The following is a 23,526-nucleotide window of genomic DNA, read 5'->3' on the forward strand; positions in this document are numbered from 1 at the left end:
GGATAGTGTGCCTGCACCTCACTCTATCCTCTGCATCCTTCTCTTTCACACCACTTCCCTGCACGTCCTCCTTAAATGCATCCTTCTTTGGCTTCTGCATATGCAACATGATCCTTTGCCCAAGATATTCAATCTCCCTCCTCTGAATAGGATAAGCAGATGATTGATGGATGGATGGTTAACATTTCATGTTAACAGCTGTTTGTAGGCAGTTAAGCACATTTGGAGCAGAGAATTTAGTTTCACTCTTTGCTTTAAAGTAGACTTGCTATGCTCAACACCAGCCCCGTATTGTTCTTGTTGACCTGCTAGGGTAGCAATGCATGATTCCTCTCATATGAAATCACCCTCTACATGAAATCCGTTATGTTAGCTACAGCTACCCCTCTCTTCCCTAACCCTACTTTTTTCAGATTGATTGCCCTTCATAAAGTCAAAGGGCCAGATTTACAAAATGGGGCACAATAGCATCCGTGGGCAATCTCAAAACAGCACTAACAGGCATGATTAGTTTTACGGGTAATTTACAAAAGTGGGAGTGTTTTTGAAACACAGGTGCAGTCAGTTCATTTCAATGGCAAGCACAAAAAATAAGACTTTTTTTTAGATTTTTTAAAAATCATGTTTTAATCCAGCACCACAAATAAATTGACACAAGTGGAGAAACATTTCACTCTTCTAGCATGTGCTCTTAAATCTCTGCAGCTACCACTGTATCAAACGCACTGGACTTCTTTTGTTTCGTGAAGACGTGTCACCTCTCATCTTCTGTTCTAAAAATCAAATGATGGAGAGTCCCAGGTATTTAAACCCTAGTGAGGGTTGCCCCCTAAGAGGGTCGTTGACCCACTATTAATCATGTGCCTCATCATATGAGCCAAGGTGTTTCTGGTGAAACCATTGTGACACATTACCTCAGCATATTATGTAACCTATTTTAAGTAATCGAAGAACTGAAGAAGCCTCTCGGATGAAACAAAAGAAGTCCATCTGCTTTCTTTGACTGATTTAAATACCTATATTTTACACCTTGAGAAAGGAACTCCCAGAAATGCATATGCAACAGGGTCAGTTACAGTTACAGTTTTCCCTCCACGCAATCTTGTCACTGCGCTCTATTTGAAAATACAGGCAGTACTTTTTGTACCCCCAAACCAGTGTTGGTCAAGTTACTTGAAAAAAGTAATCAGTACCAAATTACTGATTACTTCCACCAGAGAGTAATCCCGTTACTTTACTGATTGCTTATTTTCAAAAGTAATTAGTTACTTAGTTACTTTTTAAAAACACCATTTACAACCTGAATAGGTGATAAAGTGATAGATCTTTCAGCCCAATTCTACTTTTTCTGCATCATACAAAATGTAATCAAATGGAAAAGTCCCTTTTTAAAACTTGTTTTATTAGTTTTAATCTTTTAACTTTATGCATCAAGCAAAAATTAAATTATATGCAACATTCTCTGACTGGAAGAAATTAGTTTAACATTTAAACCTATTTTCTGCACATTCCAGCACATAAAATAAAATAAAATATTTTTTGTGTTTACACTCACTCTTTCAAATAGATGCAAGTAAAACACAGCAGAAAATAAATAAAATCAAAGACTAGCAGTCCTGTTGAAGAATCCGCGAGTTTCTCTGTGAGTTTCCCATTACGTCGTTGCGCACTCGGTGCTTGCTTGGAAGTTTAGGGTTTTTTTCCCCTGTAAAAAGTTTTCTTCCCACGCACAACGGACGCTAATGTTTTTGTCACTTCTTATGGAATCAAACTCAAAGTAAGGTCAGTACTTCCACGCTTTAAACGCTGCACGCTCATACTCTCTCCCGCACTCCATATATGATCCATTGTTGATCTGCACATAGCTGTTGTCACGAACGTCGCACTCGCTTACGTCACTGTCATGAGACATTCTCGCAAAAAAAAAAAAAAAAAAATCACGGTTTTAGTAACGCAGTAACGCAGCGTTCCTACGGGAAAGTAACGGTAATCTAATTACCGTTTTTGCAATAGTAATCCCTTACTTTACTCGTTACTTGAAAAAAGTAATCTGATTACAGCAACGCATTACAAGTAACGCGTTACTGCCCATCTCTGCCCAAAACCCAGTTTGCCCTGGAGGGGTGTGTTAGTAAATCTGGCCCAAAGTTTGAGCAGAAGGGAGGTGTGGCTGATGGAGAGAGCTATGGCTGAAAAGACCACATTAAGGATAACTATTCTCACTAATACCAGAGCCAAGAGTGGTAAAAAAAAACAGCCTTAAACAAAGCATTTTGAAGGCTGAGCTCTGTAATGATAGGGTTTACTTGTGTTTTACTATCAGAGGGAGTTTCACACATTCCCAGCTAAACCTTCAACAATCCGCCGATGAAGTTAACGATCAAAACTAATAAACTATCGTAAGACCGAAGCTGAAGCAAACCACAATTATCCTTTAAAACACCATTGTACACGATAATAACAATATTAGATCCACAGCCATCATTATTCTGCATTATTATGACATCATTGCTAATAACACACTCTGTCTTCATGTGGCTGGTATAACAAAGAGCTTTGACTGGTTTACAACAAAGGAAGAAACAGAGAGTCGAGCGACTGCAGCTCAATTATCTGTGGCATAACCCAGCTCTCAGACCAGCTGTGCTCTTTGTGAAACAACTTGCTGTGAAGAGTGTTCTGCTTTTATTTTCAACTAAAAATCAGCACACCGCTCTCAATACGAAATGGAGGTTTACAGGTATAGTACTTTAAATCTAGTATCACCAAATTTAGTGCACCATATGTAAAGTTGAAGATTGTCAGCAACAGGAAAATGTCATATATATCAATATATATATATATATTTGTCCTTGCACAATGCATCACAATCAGGAATCCTGATGCTCACATTATGGATTTACACCTGCTTCCAAGTCATCTCCTGAAAAGCCCGAACACATTGTTTCTTTCAGTTAAACCAAATGGATTTTGCCACTGCCTTTGTCTCTGAGCCATTTATTTTAATAATAGTAACAATAACGTTTATTCATATAGTACCTTTGAATTCAGGGTTATGCAGCGCTTTATACCCCTCAGAGCAAACAAGCACAGCGATACAGGGAGGAAAAATAAAAAATATTAAAATGTCACTCATAAGAAAAGGGATAAAAATGAGTTTTAAAAGATAACTTAAAAGAACAGCGCTTTGATGAGCCCGAGCTCCTCTGTCAGATCAGTCAAAGACCTGGCTCACTTTAGTCTTAAAGCCAGACAGGGAAACAGCCAGCAGGTTCCTGTGGGAGGACTTCAGGCTGTGCACAGTTTGGTGGTGGTGGTAATGGTGGGGAAGCCCGGCCAAGAAGAGACTTAAGAGTAATCAATCAAATCTTTAAAAGACTATTCCTTTCTCTGCTGCTGTCAGCTATCATTTCAGTGTCAGATTGATGAAACTCTTCTCTGCCTCATTCATCTTCAGTTTTCCTCAGAACCGGCATCCGGTGAGCTCATCAGCTCACATCGCATCCATCCAACTCAACGACAACAACTGCTGTTAATTTCTTTCTCCACCAACGCTAGGGAGTGGATTCAGGCAATATTCCTGATCAGTTAATGTCAAAACAGCCTCACTTAACAACACGTAAAACAAATAAATATGTCTAACTTTTGAGACTGTCCTGGTCTAAGGATAGTGTTTCTCACAACTAAAGCAGTGAAGCAAAGTAATAAATCCTTTCAAATTTCTTTCTTACTATCCTAACATCAGCCTCAGAAGGAGAGCAAACCTGCTAAACTGATCTTATAAGAACAATTTCAAAAATAACAAAACCTATAATTTGTGCTGTATATAAATATAAATAAGATGCCAGGGTTTGCGGTGGTTTTTATTTTCCAAATAATATAGTCTCCGGTGAGTCAGCACTCCATTAAAACTACTGATTTAGTGCATTCACAGCAGGGATCATAGCGAAGTGCAGCACATGTGCCAAATAAAATGCTTTTGTGCCTCTGAGCCATGATGTGTTTCTTAACCACTTTAGCTGAGCCCGCTCCGTGCCAAAAAACAGCTTTATAGGATGAGCTTCATAGTGACGTGAGATAACAGCTGGGTTAAAAAACAAATAAAAAAAACAGAGCTAATAAAATCCAAACCCATGCTAATTGCTGAGTTGATTTAAAGTGATGATGGGAAAGATTGTCACCTACAGTCTTCGCCCTGTAAAAACCTGACCATTTCTAGTTGGAGTTCCTTCCCTCAGCTTTGATGTGGGCCAGCTACCGTGGGGCAGACTTCACTTGTTACTGCTGTGCCAACAGAGTACTGATTGGAGCCAGCCTGGACTACAATAATCATTTCCATTCCCTCTCCCTTTTTTCATGAGTCAGTCAGAATTAATTCAGCTGCCCTTTACAAGATTAGAATTCCACAAGGCGACGGGGAAACCACTTATCTATAATATGAATTCCATCAGTTACACGGCCACATTGAAATCCCAGTCTGTTCCCACAAACTTAAAAGGTAGGCTCACATTTTTGAAACAACAATCACAAGAGTTATCAGTCACCAGATTGGCTCTGAAGTAATCGTCACCTTCAGGTCATTTAACTGTAAGAAAGTCCTTGAGATCGGATCAGCAAGAGCCAAAATGAAGCTTTCCCAGTCCGAGCTTGTCTGATTTAAATGCTCGACACACTAGCCTCTTGATTTTATGCATGGCAAGGATCATGCTTGTCTATTCTCTGAAGTCTATTCTCTTTATAGTCTTTTCTTCTTCTTCTGTCATCTTGTTCCTCTCGCCAGCCCAACAAGTTGCGGCAGATGGTTTCCCCTTCCTGAGCCTCGTTCTGTTGATGGTCTCTTCCTCTTGTGCTAAAGTCACACAAGAGAAAATGATGACTGGAGACCGAGGCAAGGATGAAATTCTTGAAACCGTGTGCAATGAACTTGCAATGGTTGCTTCAAAGACAGAATGATTTTGGTGCGTCAAGAAGACATAAAAATGGAAAAAAGCACCAAGGCCGACTGCTATCAGTCTGCGGTTGAATCAGGTCAAGTTGGCAATTATAAAACCTGCTGTTGTAACACAATAATTTCCTCGTGGGGTCGATAAACCATCCAATTAATAAACCTGTAGCTGCTGCAGACCAGCAATTTAACTGTAAAATGACATCGGTGCTTGGCAATAATAATGGCAATATAATACATACATGAATTAGATGGTAATTATTTGCAAACCTTTGTCAGTTTGTCTAAGAGAGATTGGAGTCAGTTTTAAGGTTTAATGACGGGTCGCCTCACACCAGGTGAACTGTGCAATTGCCTTGCAACCAGTAGCGGAGCGTGTAACAACCTCAACCTCTGGGCAACCAACTTGAATGAGCAGGCAATTACCAGTTATTCCTAAAGAAGCCTGACAACCTATTTTTACACTAGTGTAACTGAACAGTTTAGAGGCTTCGGTTTTATCGCTCTATAAATATAATTAAATAATGTTGGACTGATTTATCAATTTCTTTGGTCCAGACAGAAATATACAGAAAGAAAATGTTATTCCATTTGCAGGTATTGACCTCCACCAACTTAGGTGCTCACTTTTTCATGCTGAAAGTGAAATATCCAGGTATGGTTGAATTGTTATGAACTTTAGATATTTAAGTTGTTCTTTTAAACAACTGCCATTACCATGAGCTGTACCTTAACATCATGAACTCTTTCTATGGTGAACTGTACATGCAGTCACCTACAAACTTACATATTAGGACGCTCTGGTTAGCGTTTTGTTCATAACTCAGAATTGCTGTCAGTGAGGACAGTTTTCTATGCTTCTGGTTTTTATCTGTTGCAGTGTAATCACATTGATAGGGGGTCTCTTTACGACTGGCAGGAAGTTTGTCTTTTAACTCTATGTTTGTGTGAATATTGCTCTATTAGTCTAAGGGAGAAAAAAAAAAGCTGGAACTGTGGAGAAAACGCATGCATTTGGAACTGAGTGAGGTAATCAGTTGCGAAAATTTCCCTTTTAACACACAACTGCATGTGGGGGGTACACAAATGGCCTTGCAGTGTTTTCAAAGAGCCGTGCAACAATTACACCAGAAGTGCAGAGAAAGAAAGCTGCCTGCTGCAAAATCTGAACGCTTTCTATCAGGAGCGGTGGCCAATTAACAGAATAATTAACTGAACTAACGTCTCTCTTAAACAACTGTTACAGGCCACTGTGACAGCAACGAGTGTATTTTAATTAAAGTGCCCTCCAGTTAGCTGCGTTTATATAAAGCCCACGAGGGACTCTTTTTCCAGGGAAAAAGAGATGTTCTGCACACTGCATGTGCATTGTGAACGCTTTGTCAACGTGGGCTAAATTGGTTGTGGATTGTTGTCAAGCGTTGGAGGGGGAGGGGGGGGAAAAAAAAGCAATAAAACTATTATTCTCCCTCAATCGTACCAAAAAGCTCATCATCTCTACCAGCACCACGGCTTTCCTTATGGGTGTCCAATGAAGCATGCAGATCAGCGTCGAAATTAAAGAGGGATCTGTAATGAAACTCCCAGAGCCCCCTGAGTAAGAAAGTAACAAGACAGCCCATAAATAAGACACAGAGAACAAGATCATAAACGATTTAGACACGCAGGAAGTAGGAAATAGGACAGCAGACAAGAGCAGGAAGTTTATGAATGCCTCGCTGACGTACCTACATTGTGAGCCCACAGGGAAACCTGTTTGGCATTTGGGGCAGAAATGTCATGTAGCTGTCACAAGCTATATTTAAATGAAGGATGGCAATGTCTCAGTTGTGAAGGTAGTGATCTTGGTGTTCAGTTTGAAATGTAAATCAAAAGACAAATTTAAAGAGTTCTTGCTTTGAAATGACTCAAATAAATTCACTCTCTTGCTGAATGATTTATAAAACAAACTACTGCTGCTTTTGAAGTTAGGAGTTGGCTCGAATCTGAGGGTTCCAAAACGATATCACTTTGGGCAACGGCCCCAACCTTTTTTGCACCACGGACCGGTTTATGCCCGACAATATTTTCACGGACCGGCCTTTAAGGTGTCGCGGATAAATACAACAAAATAAAACTAGTACCAGTATCGAAAAAAAAAAAAGATTTATTCATAAGACACGTGAAAAGACCCAAGAAAACCGAGTGAACGATAAAAACGATAACAAAATAACGCTGAAAACCGATAAAAACCCTGAAAACCATACATTTCACACCTGAGCCTCAACTCTCACGGACCGGTACCGGTCCGAGGCCCGGGGGTTGGAGACCGCTGACTTTGAGAGTTGGCAGGGGCGTAACTTCCAGGGGGGTTAGGGGGGTTATGACCCCCCCAATAATCAGACCCAACCAATATAACCCCCTCAATAAAATTATGAATCATCTTGCATAAATAGGCTGTTGATTTTCTTCACTAATTTGAGGTATTACCAGCAAAATAGTTGCATGTTTAATCATCTGGGAATTTACCCAGATTTTATTTATTTACTTAGACAGCGATCTTGACCCCCCCCCAATGTTCAGCACAAGTTGCGCCGATAAGAGTCAAGGTTCTCCTGTTTTTTTAAAAAAAAATTTTTTAACGGAGATACTGAAAGATCAACTTCGGGCGATGAGTTATGCTCTCGAAAAATGGATGGATGCCCTTCAGAATATGAAGCCTCGATTCTCAGCTTGTAATGAGTGCAGTGTAGCTGAAGCATGTTTAGCCTGATTGAGTGAAGCGCTTGTTGAGAGTTAAGAGACGGAGGAGCAGATGGTGAACAGAACCAGACCAGAGGGGGAAAAAAATGCAGTGTTGGTTTCTCAAGTTTATTCGATCTGTGGTTATCAAAGACAATGCCCAAGAACATAAGTTATGAAAAACAAAAAAGCCTTCATGATGGGGAATTTTGATATGACATATTATTATTATTTTCAACATAGGCATATTTTCCTCATTTATTTTAAAATAGCAATGTTAAAATTTTAAAAAACAAACGACAAACAAAAAGAAAAACAGATGGACAGAAGAAACAGCAAAGATGCCGAGAAGGACATTATCTCAGTGGAGTGCTTCGTTTGGTGAGCCCCGGGACGGCTCTTGTGTCTGCGTGGGTGTCTGTGCGCGTGCACTGTGAGTTCACCACACTCCACATAATCTTACCATTGTTCGTTACCAGCGGAGTGACTGGCGTTCCCCGTTGTTCTGAGGGGATGAGGACAGTCCCCACTGTCGCTGCCAGTCTCAACTGCACAAACATTCATTCGGGGAAGGAAGAAATAAAAAAACCAACAAAAAAAACCAAAAACTGCTCACCAGTAACCAGGCACCTGGTCATGACATGGCCCCTTAGATTTAAACAGCACACACAGGCACACTTTGATCGCACCCATTCATCCTCTCTTTCAACACACACACGGACACAGTACAGTATACAATGCACAAGCCCCATACATACAAAATTAAGACCTTAAAAAGACACTTGATAAAAGCACAACATGGTATTGTAAAATTAATTGCACGTGAAGAGACGAGATGGAGGAAGCACAGTAAGAGGGGTAAAGGAGGAAGGGGATCGAGAGGGGTGTAGGTGCGGTGAGCGTGGCGAGAAGAGGGTCCAGTACATTCAGTAAACAAAAACAAGAGAAAACGAACAACAAAAAAAGGCAAGATTAGAATCAAAACCACTGAAAATAATTAAATTAAAAAAAAAAAAAAAATCAAAACACTTCTTTTCCAGTTTGTCATTTTTTTCCTCCTCAGTCATTGATTCGAAGCTCACTCTACAGTAGTCCCGGCGCCGTCTCGGGAGAGAGACAGCTCGGTCGGTTGTGTAGATTTTTAATTGTTTTCTTGCTTTATTTAAAATCAATGTTCACGTCTAAATGTCTACGGACCCGATATCAGAACGTCAGGCGGGGGAGTAGTGGTAGGGTGCAAGTCTTCCATGACCTGACATATGCACAGGCATTTACACAAGTGCGCACACGCGTTCTCTCCCACATACACACACATTCACGCTCACGCATTAACACACAGAGTGCATTCGCATTCCTATCACCCCTGGGTACAGGCTTCCTCTTTTCTTCTCAGCTTAGCGCACTAAGTACGCCTCTCTCTTCTGTACAAAAGCAGCCTCCTTCTCTGGAATCGGAGACTACATGTTTTTTTTCCTCACTCCTTCTCTTAATTTTTTTTCGATCATTTCTTCTTTTACTTATTTTGAGAGTTGAGCAGTTTGTCTGCCTCGGGGTACGTCGGGTACTTCACGGTCTCGATTTTCTCTCTGACCTTGTAGGAAGGGTAGAGGCCGGTGCGGCCCAGTTTGCGGTTGATGCCTTTGGAGTAGCCGTCCCAGTGGTTCCCGGCCACGCCGATCACGTCGCCGGGCTCCAGGGGAATGTCCTCGCTATTGCGGGGCTGGTGGGGGTAGACGGCAATCTGATTGTGGGCGTTTTGACCTCCGAAGTAGTAGATGTCATCCAGAGAGTAGAAGAAGGAGGAGGCGTCTGGATGCAGTGTCTGCATAATCTCATAAGCCACACGGCAGACCTGAAACAGAACCACAGCCAGGTGTTATTTTTATAGAAACATCCATACATGCTCAAGATCTCAAGCCGTCTTGGTGATAATCGTGTTGAAAGACAAAGAGGGACTTCGACATATACATTTTCAGTCCTAGCCAAAGAGACATAGAACATGGTAAGTGACTTATGGATGGGAACTGTGTGTTTGTTGGTGACCACATGACTGATTATCAAAGCGTTTCACACTGATAAATTCGACAGCTTCCTCACATTTTTGACTTTTGACTTTTTATTCCTACAGCACATTTATGAATGTGTACCGACTCTCTCAGGTGCCTCTCACCGACTTTGGACTGATCTCAGTGTAAGGAGCATTAATTTGTGGATAAGCAAAGAACAGGAATTTAATGCTTGCTCCAGAGTGCCGTGGCGCTTCAGCTCTGCAATGGTGTCAATAGTGAGCAATGCTAGCTAACGACAGCTTGTTGATGTGGAGTCCATTAATCACTATAGACTCCCGGACCACGAACATCCTTCTATTACTGTCACTACATGACAGAAAATGTGAATTCCCAGTCTGGTTTGCAAGTATTATGCTAGGAAATCACCTGGTAAAGCCTCTATTACACAGACCTAGAGACCAGTCAGCAACTCCCTAGAAACCACTGGTTGCTATGGAAAAATGTGTATTCCCTGACATGTTGGCACAAACCTCCTCGTGATTGCTTTGCTTGCTAGCAGATTTGCACGCTCGCCTGTAGTTTGAATGAAAAAAAGCAGACTTCTCTACAAACACACCAGTGAAATTGTGATAAGCATGATCCAAACCAGAGATGGAGAAAAATTCCCCTTCAAAATAAAAGTTTTGCCTTTTAAAATGTGCTGGCTACATTTCTGGTTTGTGTTACATTGTTTAAAGTCAAAAGGCTGGTAGTTAGCAAGTGTTTGCAAATAAGTCAGTGGCTTCCACGAAAACTAAACAACCATAATATGACCGGCTTCACCGAGTGACAGCCAAGAACCTCGAGGATACATTTGTCAGTTAGTCTGGAAATACATGATCTTCCCTAGTGACTGGTGGGTTCATATTGAGGTGTTCAATCCCCAATATGGTAGAAAACGTCATGTGTATTTGTTAATGTTTTTGATTAAAAAAAAAAAAAAAAATCCAGTCAGAGGGTAAATGCTACATGGGGAAAGCTAACGCTATCATCATAATATGGTATGTAGTATGCTAAATGCTAAATCCCACATGCTAAATGCAAGGCCTGTGGTCCTTTAAGTTATATAAAGTGCCAGCTATAATGCGTCTCTCATGCACAAGCACACCAGTTGGACTACACCCAGGCTGTATTGCGATAGCTGGTATGTTGGCATGTTAATTATGGCCTCCTGACTCTTGATTGACATACGCAGAGTCCTGTGATTGTCCAGTCGTTTTGAGTTAAAGAAATGAACGAACAAAAGCCGGACTTTAAATACAGGTGGGAGGAAGAGCATCTGCTCAATAACATAAGACAAACAGGTTTATCCTTTATGTGTGGAGCTCATGTGGAAAAATGAAAGAAAATACCATCAGACAACATGAGCAAACGAAGCACCAAAACAAGCACTGGGATGTGCACATACAGCAGAAACTCCAGAAGGTAGAAGAGTTAAAAACAAAAAAAAGAAAAAGAAATAAATAGTCTGGTGTCACAGCAGACAAAAACCAAATCTCAAAGTAAAGCTGCTGTAACAGATTTACTGTGGTGGAAGAAATAACTACATCGCAGCATTTACTGAAGTTGAGTTTTTGAACCAAAATATGGTTAAAGTGCGCAATGTCATGTGTCAAAGTCAAAAAGCAAGCAGTTTTTGAGGTGAAGCTTAAGCAGACAGGAGTGCCCGCTATGTGCAGAGAGAAGAGCAGCCGTGTGAGCATGCTGAAAGAAAAACTGCACGCTGCGTCACACACCAGGAAGGTTTGTGTGGTAAAACTCTTAAAAACTAAACATGTAATGAGCACAGCAACACCCACAGTTTACTTTACATGAGCCAAAGGTTTGAATCGTCGCTAATTTCCATCACCTCTGGAGGAGGTGAGCTCCCAACGTGAAGCCCCGTCACACTGAGGTGCGATGGCTAAGCCGATGGAAAGTGCTGAACAGATGTTTCGAGTTGTCTGAGGAAATTTGTCAGTACATGGAAAGCAAGGGGAGAGACGCCACAGAGCTCTGACATGAAAAGTGGCAGGGTGAGTTGGGGTTTCTGTGCAACATAATGAAACATCTCAAAGCGCTAAACCTCCGGCTTCGGGAGCGGGATGGTGTGAGTATAGACATGTACGCTGCAGTCGGAGCTCTTAAAATGTGGGAAAAGTGGGAAACGCTGGTCTCTTCCTGCGTGCTGCCAATCAATGACAAAACAGGTCTCTACTGCAACATTTGCTACAAGTGGACGTTTTGCTGAAAAAAACTGAGCATGCATAGTACATGAAGATTTGCACGTGGAGATTTGCCCAGAAAAGTAAGTTTCACTTTCTCAGCAAGTCATTCTGGAAAGAGCACCTACAAACATTTAAATCAAACTGATCAAACTCCAGTTTAGTGAAACACTCAAGACAAAGTATGGCTACGTGGGCGCTGCGCAGTTCCCACGTTTTATCGCCAAAACGATGCCCCAGCTCCGCCGACAAGCTGTGAGAAAATGATTTCGTTAGAAATGACTCAGACTTTAAAGAAAGTAAGACACAAAAACTAATGTCACTTATGTATCTTTTATTTTTAATGTGATCTCATCTGTTTGTTTGCTCTCTCAGAGCCGTTTAGATCTTAAATCTGAATTCTAAGAAGTCTTGGGAGAAGAACAGCTGAAAAAACACAATAAATTCAAGTATGTTTTTCAATAAATATCAACACAGTGTGGCTGTTTGAGTTGGATCCAGGTATTAATTTTCTGTGACTGAGTTTGACACCCCTGTGCTAAGTGGTGCTGATTTTATATATTTCACTATTCCAGCACTAGCCAAGAACAAAGTAAGGCGCTGGCTATAAGCCAGCCAAATCAAATTCACTATCAATATACTTCTACTTGGGTATATAGTATAAACACTTTTTTAGTTAGTGTACAAAACAAATCGCAGGCAACATAATAGTGCGGGGAAAGTGTCGTCCATGCCTCGTTATTGTTTTGGCCAAAGCTAAACTACACCTCAGAGTGTGCGAGCATACTACAAAGGCGAAATATAAGATGCTGACAACAGAAAGGCTGCAGGTCTTATCAATAAAGCAGCTTTTACGCAAGTTATGAAAAGAACCTTTATGCGTGAGCTTGAGAATACTTGAAATATAGTTAACAGCACATCCTGACAGATTACAAGGTTTATTTTTACTCCACATCAACCGTATTTGCTTTCTCGCCTCCGTGTCTGAAAGCATCAACATTCCAGTCAGCTCTCCGAGTTACTCCGAGCTGCTTTCATCCCAACATCAAATCCATCCTGACCTTCAGTTTCATGTGAAAACATATCAAAGACACCGTTTCGTGCTCTCTCCAAAAATGAACTGGAAAGCGTGAACTGACCTGCGAAGAGAAAGTGCAGACCAAGAAGTCGGTTTGGGAGAGGAAGTGGATGTCAAGAATGACTCCTCTAAGAGAGTTCTCGGTGTAGCGGTTGTGGAGGCCGGCCGACCACGAGATGGAGTTATCGCTAATGAACTCATAGTCTGGGTACCTGAAAGTGATATGCACACGGAAACACAAATAAATACTTCAAATACACACTAAGGAAACAAAATGAACACGGGCAGATACAAAAACACGCTGTCACGTACGCATCAGGACATAAACACTCTTACAGATTACACACACACACTCCTAGACACTGACTTGGTCTTAGCTTCTTGCAGCAAAGATGGGTCATCGGTAGCTAGGTAAACCCGTTTCTTGTCGACATGAACACGCCTGGCCAGATGTTGGAACTGCTCCTCCACATGCAGCATGTACTCCTCTATGGGGTGGAAGGCTGCCTCAGTCCCCACTTTATCTGTCCTCCTCACATGGACTCTGGAGACAGAGAGACAAAGATAGGGCAACAAATTAGTCATCTATGTTAAACTTACACCATTAAGTTACGACTAATCAAAAGGTTTTTCATTGCATTAAACTGGTTATTTGTTTGGCTTTCTGATATCTTGAATGAAGTCTGTGTTGAAACGTTCGGCATTTTCTCTCCAGGCCATAAAACAGTCGTAACACAGTTATGATGGTGCAACTCATAATTGCGTTACACGGTGCCTAGTTCTTGTGCTTACATTGCCGGAGGAACATATTTTGTTTCAATACTGGTTACTGGTTGACTAAGCTAAAAATGTAATCTACAATAACTGGAACATGTGCAACGGCTGAAGTATTTTGAAGATCCCGGCGATTGATCACAATATTTTTACTGCGCCTTACAAAAACCCCCCAAAACTAAATAAATAAATAAAGAAAAAACACGTCTATATTCAAACACATTCAGGGAACCTAAACTCTTATGACTCCGAAAGGAATTACAAGTGCAAGTAGCAACCAAGTGTGATAATCAGATGAACCTGGTTTATTGATCATCACCACATGCGGCTGCCTCTATAAAGAGCACAGGTTGTGGCATTTTGCTAGTGTGGAGCTGTCACCACAATATGAGAAAAAGACAAGTATGGCTCATCTTGAAGGGTTTCTAGGAAAACGCCTTATCTCTCTAAAAAAAGAGCATGACGCACAGATTAGATTTGCAAAGTTTCATCTGAACAAACCACAAGACTGGAAAAATGTCCTTTAGACAAATAAAAGTGGAGATGTTGGGCCATAAAACACGGCGCCATGTCAAGTGAAAGACATATAGCACATTAGCACAAACGATGCATGGTGGTGGAAGGATGAGGATTTGGGTTTGTTCTGGAGCCACAGGAGCGGAGCACCTTGAACTAACCATGAACTCCTACCAAAGTATTTAAGAGTGAAAGAGGCCACATGTATGACACCAAAAGCTTGGCCGATCCCGAGTCATGCAACAGGACAATGATCACAAGCACAGGAGTAAATCTACAACAGAGTGGCTGAAAAAGACTGCATAGAGTCCAGTGAAAACTTTCACAGGACTGCAATGCTGATGGATGTTCAATAGATATGACCAAAGTTCCTAAAAATGAGGAATGGAAAACATTCAGATTAACTGAGGTGACAAAGTTAAGGGATTTATTTTCAAAACGGTTAGAAGCCAATAACAGTCGGGGGAAAAGAAGCACACGGTCGTGACGAGAAAAGAAAATACACTTTTTTTTGTGTTACCGTCATTGACGAAACCTAGTTTTAAATCCACACCGATCTCAAAATAACAGTAAATTCATGTTTTGTTCACAACTGCATTTATTCTGCTGCAAACGTAAAAAGGAAACAGCACTTTTACTTTAACGGCATGTTTGGGGAATCTTTCCATTGTTAGTGTAAATGCACACCCACAAAAAAAATGCTAGGATAGAGACAAAGTAAACAAGAAAGGCCAACAGTGACAAGAGAGGAGTTTAAAGGATGTAGCGAGACAGAAAAATGGACAGAAAGAGCAATAACCAACCCAGCTGTTTTTATTCCTTTCTTTCTTTTTTTTAAGTATCCTTGTCCTCGCTTCCAGTAAGAAAGGACAAAGAGAGAGTGCCGTCACTGCTGTACATCTGACAAAAAGAGCACAGCTTGAAAACGGAACAAACGATGAGAACTCCTCCTCGGACACAAAACCATCTGTCAACCTGATGGGTGCAGAAACACAATTTTATTCCAACCATAACTATTCACTTACACAGCTACCCAGCTATATCTACATTGTGACTTCTGCCCTCAGGGAGAAAATGAAATTTATAAATATGAGACTGGAGAAAAAGACATTTTAAGTGTTCACTTCTTTTTTTGGGGGGTGGGGCAAACATGTGTGCCTTTTCCACATTAATATAATTCCACTATGGGAGCTGGCCAGTACAACCAGCTGTCTGCTGCTGGACAAGAAGCAGTTCCACTGGAAAATCTACAGTCAGAGGCACCTAGGTGAAACCTATTAGTCTTTTACTTCCACTTATTCGGGATCTCTCAGCTGCTTTGGGAGTTGAAAAAGTTCTGTGACCTCACGGTTGCCTTGATCTCTTTTGTGAGAATGAAGCAGAAGTAGAAAAAGTTAGACGTTGAGAGAATAAACACTTTGTCTCTAATTTCTACCGCTGGCCACAGATCAATCAGTAACTATTGAGTTTGCTCGCCTTTATTTACGTGGCAATGAAACCCACAGAATGGAGGTGAGAACAGCAGGTGAATGGGCGCCGTGAGTCTTTCATTCAGCGTCGATGTCTCTGATCGGACAGAGGTCTCGACATCAGGCTTTCCCATCCTTTGTTACGGTGCCTCTCTCCTGCTCCTGCTCTTCTTTCATGTCTCCCGTTTTTTTGTTCCCACAAACCCTTGTTTTATCTCGCTCTTTTCTCTCTCTGTCAGAGTGGCAGAGGCCGCTGTGAGGTACTGCTTTGCTCTTAGCCCCCCCAATCCCACCAGCGCTCTCCCACACAACTGCCACAATAATTCAATTCACTCCTCCCTATTCATACAATATTGCCAAGGCAGACTAATTCTCACGGTGGGTGTAAAAACATACATTATAGACATCAAACACCCGCACCCTAGACGCAGCAAGCGCTGATCCTGGCAGACTACGACAATAGACAAAATGAATTACCGGTATTTGTTTGAGTATGACCTCAGTACTCTGCCCACCGGAGCTCTGGGCTGCTGGGCTTTGGAACTGTAGCTGCTATTAACATTTGAATCTTTAGAAAACAGCTCATATGATAATTACATACACAAAAGCTGTAGAATCACCGCTGATGCAACTTGTACTTTGACACCAAAACATGTCAAAGTTGTTATTAAGATTTATCTCCAGTGCTCATAATTATAGATTATGACAAATTAAATATAATGCCATCATCAAGTATCCTAATGAGCTGTCAGGGCTACAGTAAGCCTCTATGAAAGACTAAATTATATTCTCTGTTGGCAATTTGGTGACGGGTAGTGTGGGTAGTGCTATTATATCACCCCTAAATGACTTTAATGGATGAATATTTGGTGACTGTGATGGTCATATCATGATCCAGATCACGCTCGGTGAGCACTCATGAAACAAAAAAGGTTATACCTTTCCTTTAGTGTACACCAGACCTTATATAGAAAATAGATCAACTCAGATATGTATAATATATATGAAAGGCCCGGGAAACTACAGTTTTGCTTTTCATATCAGCACATTTTAAAACTTGTTAGCGTGTCATCTATTATGAGATTACCGCCAACACAAAAAAGGGAAAAAAGATGCTACTTCACGAGTAATAGATGATAGATTAAAAACAATCCAGGTAATTTTCAAAGGAACCAAAAAGCTTTAAAAAAGTTGAATAAAAAGAAAATATGCTGCTGTTTATACACTAGAGTCTCTTTAAGGACAGAAAAAATGTCAGTGAAAAATATCTGAAGCAGCTTTTTTTCATGTAGATTTTTGTATTATTGTTTTTTTTTTTATGTTTGTTCCAAAAGATATATTTTAGCCTGAGTTTACAATGAGCTGAGAGGTTTTAAATGTGCGCAGTCTAATAGAAGCTGTTAAAAAAAAAGAAAAGGAAAAACAGAATACACATGACACAAGGCTTCATGGTAAATTCAACACTTGGGAACCCCTCTGTATCTGCAGTAGTGGCAGTGTTCCCACTTGCTTTTTCCCCCTCTCTGTACCTCTAATATTAAATCGTAGCAGGCCGGACCTGCTGCTTTTAGTCCGTGGCTTCCAGCTTTTCTGCAGCTCGCATCCAAAGGGAGCAGCGGGGCATGAGTGGTGGTGTGGTGGCTGAGGCACGTGAGGTCGGCTGGCAGTTGCTGGTTGCTCTGGGGACAAGCTGCCTTTCTATCCCCTCTTGGTACTCTCTCCATCAACCCTAGCCTTTCCCACCAGTGCCGCCCTCTTGCCTTTTCCTTTCAGTCCAACTTTCACATCTTACATCCACCAACCCCCCACTCTACAGACACACTTATAATGCCTTCCCCCACAGTGCTGATAGAAGCACACAGGCACTTTGTTGTAACATCACTACACAGTGGAGTGGCTATATCAAGAGCTGAGAAGGGAAGAGGGGGGAAAAGGAATAAAAACTTTGTTCTACCCAGCGCCTCATTTCAATAACCCTTTTCCCCAGCGATATGTAGGGAGAAAAGGGTGGGATATACGTGTGTAGGGAGGGGGGAACACAAAGAACTGTGATAGAGATGTGTGGAAAATGATGAGAGAATTGTGGGTATAGATCTATGCCTTGGGAACATGAGGAAGAAGTGAGGGAGAAGCATAAAAACGGGAAAACTCCTGGAGCAGAATGAACAAATGAAGACAGAAGAACAATCATAAATGAGCGGATGTGAGAAGATGGTAGAGATTTATGGGCTCAAAATGTGGTCATAAATATTTTGTACTTGTTAATCAGTTTTGTATGTGTAAACAGAATTTGTGTGTGCGTAAAAAAAGGTTTGTATGTGTAAAAAGATTTGTGTGTGCGTAAAAAAGATTTGTGTGTGGACTTTTGAAACTATTTTTCTTCCTTTCATCTGATTGGTCAATGTCATGTCAATCACAAATGTAACAATCCAATCAGAGAACAGATGGGTTTGGCTGTCGGAGGGGCACTTTTTTGAACTGCAGGTCCTTGAAGGGTAATACAGTTACATTTGTGATTGACATGACATTGACCAATCAGATGAAAGGAAGAAAAATAGGGTCAGAATTCGTACTTGTAACTTGCAGGTGATTTTTTTGGCTAAGTCCACGCACAAATCTTTTTTACGCACACACAAATCTTTTTTACACATACAAATCCTGAATTACAAGTACAAAATATTTATGACCACATTTTGAGCCCATAGAGATTGACTACGCTGGGATGAGTCACTGAATTTGAAAAAGAAAAGTGAAAAAGGAAGGGGCGGGGGGCTAAAAGAGGACGGGGAGAATGAGACACAGTGGCAGGGGTGATGAAAGGCAGAGAAGTTAAAAAAAAGCCCACAAAGAATAAGGACAGAGAGTCGGAGGAAGAAAGAGAGTGAGTGGAACAAGCCGGAGTGAGAACTAAAGCAGGACAGGAAAAGTGAGGAGACCTGGGAAGCTCGCTTGCAGCAAAATGTAAAGAAGAAAAAAGAGAAGTTATGAAGGCCGAGAAGCTGGCACAAAAGACTAGGAACATATGGATGTGAGAGTTATGAAGAGGATGACAGAACTAATGCAGGCTGACTTCAAAAAATATTAGAAGATATCTCTTAGCTTTTTTTTTTTAAATTTAATTTTATTTTGAACTACTTCCTTCACCAGGCGGAGTCAGTCAGTCTCGTGGGATGGAGCAGAATTTCAAGATGATCTCAGCAAAGTGCCTGGCACTCATTTCACATACTTTCAGATGACTGACAGCTTACTAGTGATTATGTGTCTTGTCCTAATATATAAAAATCCTCCTCCCTACTTCTAGACCAAGAGGGTTAAAACAACTGCCGAGATATATTCGCAAAGTCTCATTTGATCCAGGTTTGAAGTGGTGCAGGAAGGAATTATTTATGAGCCAAGAGGGGCTGGCAGACAGCACATGGATGTTGGTTGACTGAGTGCCTGACAGGGATACAGAGAAAAGTAAACAAGTAAATAAACAACTACATGTCTAACCCATTTCTTAGAAGGCTGCTATCAAAAGTGGCTTACAGTACTGTGAGCGTTCCCACAAAGGAGTGGCCCTCGTGGGAACGGATCTCGTCATACTTGTGAATGCTTTTCAACAATGCTGCGCTGGACAATAAGGAGTATCAAATCACTTTCAAGCATTGCGAGCCAAATCTCTGGAGGTGCCACAACACTAAGCATTAAGAATAAAAGCGAACACATTATCGATGACTGAAATCAGACCTGCTGATGACATATTTGGCAAAGATGCTCTCATCTCATCCGCACAGCTGATGCCAAGTTTCCTAAAAAGTAATATTTAAATATTTGTAACCTCGTAAATGTCAAATTTTAAGAGGACCGATAATTTTTCTGTTGTATATGTACTGTGACAGTGGCGGATGTTCATATTAAACAGGTTTTAACTAATGAGGTCATTGGATGTAAAAGTAATCCCTGTGAGATAAAAGTCAGGCTTCCGACTGCCCCAAATACTCAGTACTTTTATTCTTCTCCCGGGTTCGAATGATGCCAGTGATAGAGGATATCCTCAATAAGGTCACATGACTGTTTCCATGGGGCGACCGTGGCTCAGGGGGTTGGGAAGCGTATCTGTAACCGGAAGGTCGCCGGTTAGATCCCCGGGCTCTCTGTCCTGGTCGTTGTGTCCTTGGGCAAGACACTTTACCCTACCGTCTACTGGTGTTGGCCAGAGGGGCCGATGGCGCGATATGGCAGCCTCGCTTCTGTCAGTCTGCCCCAGGGCAGCTGTGGCTACAACCGTAGCTTGCCTCCACCAGTGAGTGAATGAATAGTGGCATTGTAAAGCGCTTTGGGTGCCTTGAAAAGCGCTATATAAATCCAATCCATTATTATTATTATTAAGCCCCACTCACTTGACGTTCAAACCTTCTGTTTGCAGTGGACAGCCAATCAAAAGAAAGGAGTCTTAACGGTAGGGAGAGGAGCTGAAATGGCTGCACCAAAGTCTAGTAAAAGATAACTAATGACCATTTTGAAATATGAACCATACAATGCTCTCCAATGCTCCGGGAGATGCCAAGAAGAAACTGTGGAATATCATAAAGCTTCTGAAAAACATTTTCCCAAATTTTGTTTGTAAGCTCCCCTGAATGTTACATATGCTACTATAGTTTATAGTAAACAGGTAGTTGTAATGTATTCAGTATTATGAATTAGGGTTGGGCGATATGTACAAATTTTTCAACCGACAATCATCAGTCCAATAATCGACGATGGGCGATATGTTCGCGCACGCGCAGACTTTTTGATGGGCGGTGCAATGTAATCACGCACGGACTGATTTGCGCGTTTACAACACAAATGTCCAAACATGGACGAACTAATTTACCCCAAAAAACATTAGGGCTGTCAGACAACAGCTGTTAGAAGTTCTCTTTTTGGTTTGCTAACATTTCATGACAAGCAGGTAGCCACAGAAGGCCTTCGTCTACATGTGCCAAATCCAAAACGCAAAGATTTTTCACTCAAATGATCATACAGTAAACTTTGAAATGCAGCATCTTAAATAGCTAAAAGAATAATAACAATAATAAAAAAGGATGCTTGAGCATAATTTCTCAACTTCATTGTGGAAAGCTACATACAACACATGCTAGTGGAATAGATTCATCTTTCTTTATGACTTCCTTCAGCATAACAACAAATAAAAATAGCCAGGCTTAACCTTTAGGTAACAAGGACTGATGAAGGTAAAAGAAAAGCTGCCAGGCCACTCGTTTTTAATACCGTTGTAAAGGTACCGCTTTCTTGTCAGGTTTGACTGATTCTGAAATCACACACACCTTTAGCATTTATTTATATTTATAAGTCAAAATATCAAATCAGTATTCTCCATGGATTTAGTAATAGGGCCATTACAATAAAAATGAGACACTCCGGTATAGCATGCGACTGCTATTAGAAAAACACTCAGTGATGGGTACTGAGTGATGACATTTCTTTAAATAGGCTGATTTGCATGAATATAAGATGTCTGAGTATTGACGGTGTGGTAATGGAAAAAGCGAAAGCATTCTAAGGGTGAAGGTAAGAGAAAATAAATAAATAAAAATAAGCAAACAAAACACGATTATCAAATTAAGTTAATTTTAATACTATTCTATTAACCTCATATTAACCTCACCCAAAGCAGTGTTTGTATTCCACCACAGCTCTCACAGCTATGTCTTTGTTTTCTCTCATTTCGTTTACTGTAGAGCAATGCTATAGAGAAAAAAAGCCATTATTACTTAGCGGCAAAGTAACGTGCACATACAGACAAGAAAGCTGGACATATTTACCCAATTATGGGGTGTTTGAAGCCCAGCTTGGCAGTGGTCTGCTGGATCTCCTTCTCAAGCCACGCCTGAGGACGCACCAGGTACTTGACAAACTGGGACACCCACCATACGGACGGGTCGCCGTGCAGACGCTGCAAGCGTGGGGCCAGGTCCTCGGGGATCGCAAGGGGCAGGTATGGAGGGCGAGGGTGGAGACTGTCCACTATGGGCAGCTCCACAACTTGGACGTCCTTATCATGGGCCTCACCTACATGGATCAGAGCAGAGGAGGTAGCTTTAAAACTTCAAGGGCTTTGTCACAGTTTCTCAAAGGCAAAAAACCCCCCAGCATGTTGCCTGAATACCAACTGAAAACCAAAAGATATTCCCTTTACACTGGAAGAAAGAAGAAGAGCATTAAATGAATACTTGAGTTTTTCCCTCACTATTCAAACTCTTACAGGCGAGTTCTTCCCCCAATTATTCTAATCAGGGGTTAAAGCATAGAAGAAATGCGGAATAATTTGCAAAGCCCTCTGTGGAAAATTTGTGACATTGGGCTATGCAAATACAAATTAATTCATTTCCCTTGAAAGGCTTTGGATCAAACAGAGGTTAGATTGAGAAACTGACCAATTAAGGTAAGAAAACAGTATATGAAATCTGGAGGAAAACCATATGGCCTAAAATAAAAACAGGCAGTCAATTAAAAACTAGGTCTCACATGACACTTATTTCATTCCAACAAGTCACGTCAGAATGTGCACTCTGTTCACTTTCTTGTTAAAAGTTTGGACAGGCTTTTACTAGCCAGGGTTTACGTGTAGGACTAGGTCAGAGTGCAGACTACCACAATAACCAAAGCTAATGCTCAAGGTCACAACTGCAAATGTCTCTGCTGCATCTTAGGAGATTCACATCATGGATGTGCAGCAGTGTGATGCTATCATGTCAGTATGGATCAATCTCCTCTAAATGTTTCCACAAAGAATTAAGCTAGTTCTAAAGGTAAACTGTGGTCAACCTGTTACTACCCACTACCATCACTTTTAACAGACTGATCAAGCAGCAATGCTAAGATTTCAATACCTGAAACAAAAAACAGGTGAGAGGGGTACAGATGCATATGATATGCCTGGAAAAAATATTTCACAATAAAAATGTTTCTACTGACACACAATAGTATTCCATCTGAAATCGTTACAGGAACTGTTGAGTTTGCAGTGTAGCGCCTGGCGTGGACGTGTCAGGTAAGCTCTAAGAGTGCAGTTGTAATGCTTACAGATGTCAGCATGTTCTGCTATAATTAGTTGTCCTGCAATGGTTCCATCGCTCATTATATATTCCATGTTAAATTAGTGAGGCTGACAGTGAAAGCACTGGGTAGTTGGTTTAAAGACCATTCCTACCCATATGTTAACACAGAAAAGTGTGTGCAGGTGATCCTCTGGCTGTTACTTAAACAAAGAGTTATGGCAGAGAAACTCAATCTTGCTGATCTGTCTAAAGCGCCAAACGCTGCTCACTGCAGAATAACGAGTGAAACAAAGCAACTTGAAATAGCAAACAGCAGTAGAGACTGAAGGAAGTCTCTGTGCACATGACTATAACCAGCTTTTCTAAAAACTCTTGGAAATAAAAGCTTTTCAAGCCAAATGAAAGATGTAAATGATGCAGATACAAAACAATCAGCATTCCTTTCAGACTTTTTTTTGTCAACTTAAACGCTCACTCTATATACAGTATGATAGAGTGTCATAGTTTCTATATTAATTCCTATCCTGGTTCCACTATCAGTCCAAATCCTCAACCGTAGTGTGTCCAGCTTTGATGACTGACAGCTATTGTTCACCTCTCCTTGCTGAAAGGCCAAGTCAAGCTCCTTTCTGTCAAGGTTGTAGAGGGCCAGAGGGCTGAGGCAAGGATTTGGATTTGAGGGTTTGGGGAGAGAGGTTGAAGGGGTGGCTGGTGGTGTGGCACCC

At 41.2% G+C, this 23,526-nt stretch overlaps 1 protein-coding gene across 1 annotated transcript in view; it reads right to left on the reverse strand.

The window, feature by feature from the left end:
- Positions 1–7,961: 7,961 nt before the first annotated feature.
- Positions 7,962–23,526, reverse strand: part of fut8b (fucosyltransferase 8b (alpha (1,6) fucosyltransferase)) — a 96,039-nt gene continuing 80,474 nt past the window's right edge. The window contains exons 7-10 of the mRNA XM_026193886.1: positions 21,566–21,812; positions 13,364–13,540; positions 13,058–13,208; positions 7,962–9,518 (exon numbers count right to left, since the gene is read on the reverse strand). Of these exons, the coding sequence (XP_026049671.1) occupies positions 9,180–9,518; positions 13,058–13,208; positions 13,364–13,540; positions 21,566–21,812 (914 nt within the window). The 3' untranslated portion in view covers positions 7,962–9,179. The remainder of the gene's footprint in view (positions 9,519–13,057; positions 13,209–13,363; positions 13,541–21,565; positions 21,813–23,526) is intronic.

This window comes from Astatotilapia calliptera, chromosome 15 (genome assembly GCF_900246225.1).
Source record: "Astatotilapia calliptera chromosome 15, fAstCal1.2, whole genome shotgun sequence".
NCBI classification, from domain to species: domain Eukaryota; kingdom Metazoa; phylum Chordata; class Actinopteri; order Cichliformes; family Cichlidae; genus Astatotilapia; species Astatotilapia calliptera.